We start from the raw sequence: 8,323 nt of genomic DNA, 5'->3' as shown, positions 1-8,323 counted from the left end.
TGGCCAGACGACCAGAACGAACGGCTGGGAGCTTCTCCACCTGGCGGGATCACTGAAGCTCGTGTGCCATTAGCACTTTTCGGAATGTAAAACACTAGTATCACGTATAAAAGCGACACAATAGGGCAGATGCCAGCAGGATGGTACATGAAAACGGCCTAGCAGAACTGATTGGAGGTTTCTCAGATGTGGAATAATACTTTCATGAACACTTTTTAACTAAATAGGTCGACCGGACAGTCCGCTAGAACATTTCAGTCACTGGTGCATATTGCTCAGGGCAGTAGGACATATTACCACAAACGTAGGAAAAAGACCGATCATCCAATCATCTACAAAATCTCATATGAAAAATACAGTGGGAAATGCTCTCGACTACATCTGGACATTCGACGTCTTTCATTGCTTGCATACAAACATCCGAGAAGCAGTGGAGCTATGCATACGAATGGAGTGAGCAGTGGAAGTAAATCAACACTTTGACTACAATGCCGGCGGTTCATGATCCACTCAACCTTGATGATTGGCATGAAATAAATATTTTATACTTAGTGTACTCCATCATGGGGATATATCCGGAGACCACATAGATTAGTGACGCCCATCTCTCTCTGGTTCTGCTTGCCCCTGTGGAATCAATTGCCATCTCTTTTCTTAACGTTGCTGCCCGCCAACTCCTTCAGCTGTTTGATCCAATGGTTTAGGAAAATAGAGTTAAATTAATAGCAGATGGTTCCTTTTTCAACTAATTTAGCGTTCAGGTAGTCTGTGATAAGTTCATTGTTTCCTATCTACATGTCACTTTAGGAGTTCAGAAGAAGAATTAACCAAATGAAGAGTGGCAGTAATATTGTAACCTTTGACCTGGATTGTTAGTATGTAGAAAGCTAGAATGACATTTCTTCAGGAATTTAGCGAGCATTCGGCAGATAAGTACAGCTACAATTAATCTTTGCTTATAGCTAATTGATAGTGTAGGGTGCGGCGGGTGATAAATGTATGAGCGATTTGATGCCGCGAGAGTAGGTCCTTTTGTATCTAGGGTGTAACCGGATGCTATGTAAAACTATTTCTGCTTCTTCTTAATGAATGGAATAGGGCAAAGCTTTTGCCCTCTTTTAAAAGAAAAAATAGTGTAGGGTGCGGCATAGCTTATATCTCTGTAGTGGAGGGATTATATATATATATATATATATTTCGCAATGGCCAAATATCAGGAATTGTTCACTGCTACAGGCGGAGAAAAACCATGGCCGAAAATCCAAAAGAAACCCCAATCAACTTTGGGTGGTGATAATGTTATTTAGTACAGACCTAGGATGCATGCCACACACTGGAACCAGACAAGTGTGCAAGCAAAAAAGAGCCAACTGTAGCGGTTGGTGCGAAGTATGCAAGCATGGATAATGTTGATTGTTGAAAATATGTTTCATCAAAAATAAAAAATTAATTAGTAGAAGCTAGATAGCTACCTTTGCAAGGGTTGCCTTGTGAAATCGGTAGCCCTGAAGAAGAAAAAAATGACTTAGTGCATGTGCCATGAGATCTTATTTCAGGTGGTTTATGTAAGATAGCAGAACACAACATACTTTGTCCGTTCCGTATATGTAATCACAGTAGGTGAAAACGGGAGCGAAGTTGCTCTTGCTCTGCCCTCCAATGTAGTGGTGGTAGTCATGGTGTTCCGCCCCTCCGTAGAACGGTATATACTTCTCAGCGTTGAACGGTAACTTAAATCTGCAGTTCAATAGCTAATTCATATAGGGCACACATTTACAAACCTTTATTTCTTCAGTCATTAAGAAATTAACTTTATTCAGCTATGTTTGAAAAATGAAACTACAGATGTAGTGGAAGTGATGTTACCCGCTGTGAATGTTGAGGCTCTCTACCAGACGAGCAGCAAACCAGATCCAGAGCGTGGTGACATGGCATGGGACGATAGCCGGACCGGCAAGGGAGGGGACAGCAAGGATGAGCATCTCGGCCCAGTGTCCATACCACGCGGCATATGCCATGGGAGCCGTGAACTCGTGGTGAACACGGTGGATCTTCTCATAGCACCATTTTGTGTGCAGCAGACGATGGAGCCAGTAGTTCAGGTAGTCTTCCACCAGGAAGTATACCGTCAGCTGCGCCGCTATCTCCCCCATCGACGGCAGTGGTAGTCCCGTCCGTATGTCCATTATCTAACACCACACAAGTATATAAACTCAGTTGTATGTTCTATGTATCTGTCAATTTTATAGGCACTTAAATTTCTTAGCATAGGTGCTAATTACTTGGCATGTTCTTACTCTTATTGTTTTTTCTGTCATGGTGGTGACTTTTAACTAGCTAGGGATACCAGTTGGAACTGGTATGCACCATGTCCAAAGGACCAAACACGTATGCTCTATATATCTGCCAATTTTAGGTAGCTAGTACTTATCCAGATAAAAGACCTAAGTCACGTTTTTTTAACCTTTATCCAACGAGGCTCAGTGTGCAGTTGTTGAACCTTGTGGTGCTGGACTTACAATACAATCTTCTTCGAGACAAATAGCGACACAAATATGCAAGTAATGGTTAGCAAAACTGTACAACATGAAGAAAAAATGGTTAGTGACACGAAAATAGTCCACATAAATGCTAAACAGAGCATAAATCTTTCCTGATTAGCTAAGTAGTGCACACTATTCAGCTAGTGAATTTTCAATATAAATTCAAGTCCAAAAATTTCAACTGAAACTTAAGTGGCTACACAAAGCTTCCAAGTTCACGTCCATTTCTCAACTTCAACTCAGTGATCCTAGGAAATATACAAGCACACCATCTGAGAGCGGCAATTCTTCCGTGAACGGGAGGTTTCGTGCATGCTTAAATTTACTTCTTTCCGATTTGTGCCCCAATTTTTTACCAAAAATTTCGTCAGGTTTCATTGTGTTTCAGTAAACTATGTCAGATTGGAATGCAATAAAATGGAATGAGACCATGCACGGGATGTCCCTTGCACGGAAGAAAAGTATTTCTCTTTCACGTGAAAGGAAATAAGAAATTGTTTTCCTACAGTATTGAGGAACCTTTTCTTTTTAAGAGTGGAACCTAATTTATCTCAAGTATAACAGAGTTCAGAATGCAAGAAGTGTAGTAGACCTTAGCGGCAGGATACGAGATGAGCTGGTAAGGCCCGATGGTGAGCAGCGAGACGCGAACGGCGTCCATGTAGCAGCGGAAGAAGGCGGCCGGCGGGTGCTGCACCTTGGGCTGCAGCTTGTACGGCGCGGCGATCTCCGGCGCGGCGAGGTCGAGGAGCACGAGCGGCAGCGGCGCCAGCGTGTAGACGACCAATGTGATGGCGATGTTGGGCCAGTGGAGGTAGCAGTCCGGCACCGACGCCGAGTACCGGAGCCACGCCGCCTCCCCCCACGTCAGGGCGCGCCCCAGCGCCGCCTCCGCCTCGCCCACCGTCGAGTACGGCAGCATCGTGCTCACTCTCCCTCCGGCGAGACGTACGTATCAAGATGTTTGTTGGTTCTGCTCCGGGAGATCGGGGCACAGGCCGTTGCTAGCTCTCCCCTCGACTGTTTTCCTCTCGTCTACGCGCTGGGCGCCTACTTACTCGCGCGCGTCAGTTCAAGATGGCATGCGTATATGCTCTGCTCCGCGCGACGTGGCGGAGTGAGCTATCCTCCAGTGTTTGCATGGTTGCCTATTTATAGTCGGTGTGAGCTTTCCCAGTCGCCCAGGATAATAGCTGAGAGCCGGAAAAAGTAAGAAGAGATGAGGACGATACACTTTTTAGATAATGCCAGTGACCACAAGATAATCTTTCTTTGGTGGGAGTCACTCCAAGCATTTTTCCTCCTTCACGGACGTAATTGATCGATGTCACCCGGCATGTGTGCCCTAATTCAACAACTGAACATGTTTTCGTTGATTGACGTGACAGAAAATCACGACGTGCAGCCCGTTGCAAGGAAGGAAAGAGAGGTAGGGCTATAAGTGCTCGAGTTACGGTTGTTGACTCATAACTGTGAGCCGAAATAGAATTCTTGTGACCTGACCATATGAATGGTTTCTTTCTCAACGCTAGAGCAAAATCATTAGGCACCAAACTTCGAAAAGTTTTAACTTCAACATCAACCACCGATATCGAAGATTCATAAATATGAATATCCCCCCTCCTCATTAGCAGAAAGGACTTTCTACAATGAACCAGGCAAGGAACATATCGAGTTGGCTATGGGCGGTGGCGACTGTTCGCCGACTTGGGCAGAAACTCCCCCGCCACCCGTCTCCGTGCTCTGTCTCGCTCCCATGGTTGGATCGACATGATTTACACAACCAATTAGCCAAACAAAACAATTTATTAGTTGTACCAAGATGACATGTCATTGCGATTTTTTTATTCTACGAAACAGCCTTGGGACGTTGGTAAATAAGAGAGATTTGAATTGCAACATAATTAAAAAAAACAAATTGTGGGCATGGGCTATTCTTATGGTCCCAACGTTTCAAAACAGTGACATTCTGCATTTTGTACTGTCTTCCCTGTATAATTTTAACAGTTACATGCCTATGCATATATTCGCTGAAAATATAACAACCATTTTCAATATGATTAAATAAGATACTGCCGTTTAAAGTGTAAGTTATTTGTTATCACTTTTTCGTAAATAAGAGAAGTTGGGTTCTCTGCATCGATTGATTGATAGACACACAATATCTGCCCTAGCAAGGTTCCGTCCTTGGGATTGACAGGTGGTATACGTACAGAAAGTATAGACACGGGTGTGTCATAAGTGGGGCAACGAGTATCCACATGTCCACAAGACAAATAACCAAGTGTGGCGTGTGTGTATTTCTTGTCATCTTAAAAAAATGATTTTTCCGAAATGGGGGCCACGTCGCATCTTCTGCATAAAAGTGATTCACACAGTTTTACTTTCTTTCATAAGTTACAACATTAAGTAGCAATAATCATAAGTTTACAGCTCATGGATCTCCTAAAGTGGATACAAAACTCAACCAACGAGACAAGATAAGCAAATCTCTTCTATGCATCATGTAAACGTCTAGTATGCACCCAACCACCCTAGCTGAAGATAGCCCGCATAACCGCCATGAGCCGGTTGCATCCGGTATGGCAGTATCTATAGGCTCTCGCTGGTCAGCCAGCAGATGGTAAGACCACATATGTATTGATGAAGCTGTCATGTGAATAACCTGCAATTTTTTTTGGTTTCACAACCCTCTTAAAAACAACATCATTGTGGCAGTTCCAAATCGTCCAAACTAAAGCACATACTCCTACTCGAATGCGAGATTTAGTTTTCTTTATCTATCCTATTTAGTCAATTACCAAACAAATTAGTGACATTAGCAGGAGGTGGGATATTATAGGTGAAGTGGAATTTCCGTCTCCTATGCTAAAAGAACCTTGATTAAAGAAGTCATGTTTTACCCCATTATCCCTTTTTAAAAAGGAGAGTTTGACGGTTTTTCTTGAACTTGAGAGAGCGTTTTAATCTTAAGGTACTTATTATGCGAAAAAATTGCCACACAACTTTTTCACATATTAGTTTAAATATCCATTTTCTAAGTAAATATATATTATTTATATCCAGTACCTCAATACCTAGACCTCCTTGGTCTTTCGGTCTACATATAATGTTCCATTTTGTCAAATTATATTTGTTTTTTTAATTCATCACTTTGTTAGAAAAAGTGAGATATATAGAAATCTAGTCTTTTGCGTACCCCTTTGGGTATTTCAAAGGAAGATAAAAGGAACATTGGAATGTTTGTGAGGACCGAGTTAATGAGGAGAAGACAGTATCCGCATGAGAGCATCTTTCCTAGACACGATGGCAACTTCTTCTCAAAGCGGTCCTTAATAATTTTCCATTCTTTATTCAACAATTTGCAATAATGAATAGGAGTGCCAAGCAAGGTAGTCAGAGTCAGGATTCGGAGTCGGATCGATTTTCGTCAGGCAGAATCGAGTCGTAGTATCAAATCGTAGAATCTGGGATCCTACCATACTTACTTAGAGAATATCTTTTTATCACACAGAAAGTTTGCGTAATAGTATAATAGAGATAAAAATATAATACATAAAGTTTCTAGCAATAATGTTCTAGTGATAGATCATTTGAGATTTGGTAGGTAAATAAAGGGTAGTAAAGCAAGTGAAAAGGGCTTGGGATGTTTAAGTAGTATCATTGTATGATTTTACGGATGGGGAAAATAATGAGTTAGTAGAATCGGAAAAATCCATAAAAGGGATCGAGATTCTACATTATTCTAAATGATTCTATGATTTGGATTGGTACTCAACATGGATTCTACGCGATTGGGATTCATAGTGGGATTTGAATTGATACGGTGATGTAAGATCGTCAAATCGTAGGATTCCGGTAGTAGGATCGGGATTCTGACTACCTTGGTGCCAAGATATTTAAGTGGCAGAGACCCTATATCACAACCAAATATTGTTCGATAATCATTATGTACTTCTTTAGCATTATCGAAACAGAAAATTTCGCTCTTGTGAAAATTTATCTTTAAACCGGATAGTTGCTCGAAAAAATATAAAATTAGCTTCATATTAACGACATTTTCTAGATCGTGTTCCATAAAAATAATTGTATCAATTGCTGACTGTGAAAAGGTATTTCTCCTCTATGTGTGTTTTTGGTAATTGGATGACAATCTCTATGGTCTAATGTTTTCCTTGAGTTTATTTGAAGGAATATTCCATATGTAATTTATGAAGTCCATGTGTTGGTTTCAAGGTTGGATGCCATCAGGATGAAGATATACCTTGAGGTTTTGACATCAAGATCATTGATCTGAAGAGATAAAAATGATATGATCAAGAAGAAGAAATAAAGATGGAGTTGTTATGTGGAACTAAAATAAGCCATGCTCTAGCTTATGTGTTAAGCATTGAGGATCATGATCTTGAGAGTTCGATGTCAATAGAAGAAATCAAGATATGGCGCTAAGTCGGTGTCATAATAGACTCATGAGTTGAGCTATGGTTGATCAAGATTTGGAACATGCAAGTAAATACAAGTTTCATCAAGACGAATTGTAGTGAGTGAATTCAAGATTGGTCAACATACAAAGGATAACAAATGTGCCACATGGGATCTTTGATCTTTTGGTATGGTAAGCATGCATTAATTCTGCATTGTGAGATAACCCGTGATATATGTGTGTGTGCTTCTATGTGGGTTAGGTATCTTTCCACGTGCATGAATCAAAAGTGAGATCTCATATAGCCCATGAGAAAAGATGACATCAAGTGGTGATCGTCACCAAGGTGGAGAAGTGCAAGTTCAAGATGAGCATCTCGAAGATGATCATATGCTTGAAGCTTGACATCCATTGGTGATATGTACATGAGAAGGTGAGCTTCAATGGAGCTATCCCATAATCGTATATGGGGAGAAATTTATGAGCCTTCACCAAGCAAAAATGATCAAGTGATGCTTATAGTCTGAAGGGACCATGAAGCATCATCGTCAAGATCAAGCGGATGCGCAAGCCAAAGGTATGGCCTTGCTCTGTTTTTTACTTTTACCGGTCTCTAGTTGTTTGTTGGGAGAACGGGCTATTGGATAGATAGCCACATTATCAAAAGGGACTTCCAGCTGGGTAACTTGATAACATCGTCTTAGGAAGCTCAATCCTTTCCATACCTTGCATATTCCTATCTTGTTTTTTCTTGGTTGTTTTTTTTGTCTATGTGAGGTTCATGAGGTTTTTGTTGGATTTTTAACAAGCCCAAGTTCATCGAAAACAGAACTCGGTTGCATCTTCTATGAGGTTCATGGGGTTTTACCGGTTATTCGCTTTGAGAGGATCCAAACTTCTCTCCATCACATTTTTCTTCCATTGCTAGTACTTAATATTTTCACCTTATTATCTTTCTAACAAAATTGGATCTAACTTATTCGGAGTTCGGATGCAAAAGTTTTGGTATTTTTCGTACCGAGTGTTCCTCGTATTTTTGTATGGTCGGTCATACCAGAACCATGCCGGTACGACCGGGCATACATGTCCTCGAACCAAAGAATCCAGCCGGTATGACCGGGCATCCCGTTTTTAGGCTCCAATGGCCATATTTTGGTTGCACTATAAAGTGGGGGTCTTCTTCCCCAAATTTTACACGGTTATTGAGCACGAAATTCCCACCATTGTTTACCTTGAAAAGCTTACTTTCTCCCTCTTCCCTCCTGTGATGCTTGCATCTTTTTGAGGGATTTGTAAGAGAAGATCTAGATCTACAACTCCACCTAATAAATTTCACCTCTAAGTGAGGGGAACCCAT

The 8,323-nt window shown here is 41.2% G+C and overlaps 1 protein-coding gene across 1 annotated transcript; it reads right to left on the bottom strand.

The window, feature by feature from the left end:
• Positions 1 to 322: 322 nt before the first annotated feature.
• LOC124699687 (very-long-chain aldehyde decarbonylase GL1-10-like) lies at positions 323 to 3,465 on the bottom strand. Its single transcript, XM_047231948.1, has 5 exons — positions 3,136 to 3,465; positions 1,867 to 2,189; positions 1,590 to 1,737; positions 1,473 to 1,505; positions 323 to 683 (listed from the first exon to the last, which is right to left on the bottom strand). The coding sequence occupies exons 1-5, from the start codon at positions 3,463 to 3,465 to the stop codon at positions 636 to 638; spliced, it is 882 nt and encodes a 293-aa protein (XP_047087904.1). The 3' UTR covers positions 323 to 635.
• Positions 3,466 to 8,323: the final 4,858 nt, after the last annotated feature.

The sequence above is a fragment of the Lolium rigidum genome, chromosome 3, assembly GCF_022539505.1.
Source record: "Lolium rigidum isolate FL_2022 chromosome 3, APGP_CSIRO_Lrig_0.1, whole genome shotgun sequence".
Taxonomy (NCBI): Eukaryota; Viridiplantae; Streptophyta; class Magnoliopsida; order Poales; family Poaceae; genus Lolium; species Lolium rigidum.
Note: the sequence above shows the minus strand (reverse complement) of the source record. Positions and strands in the feature narration are given on the sequence as shown.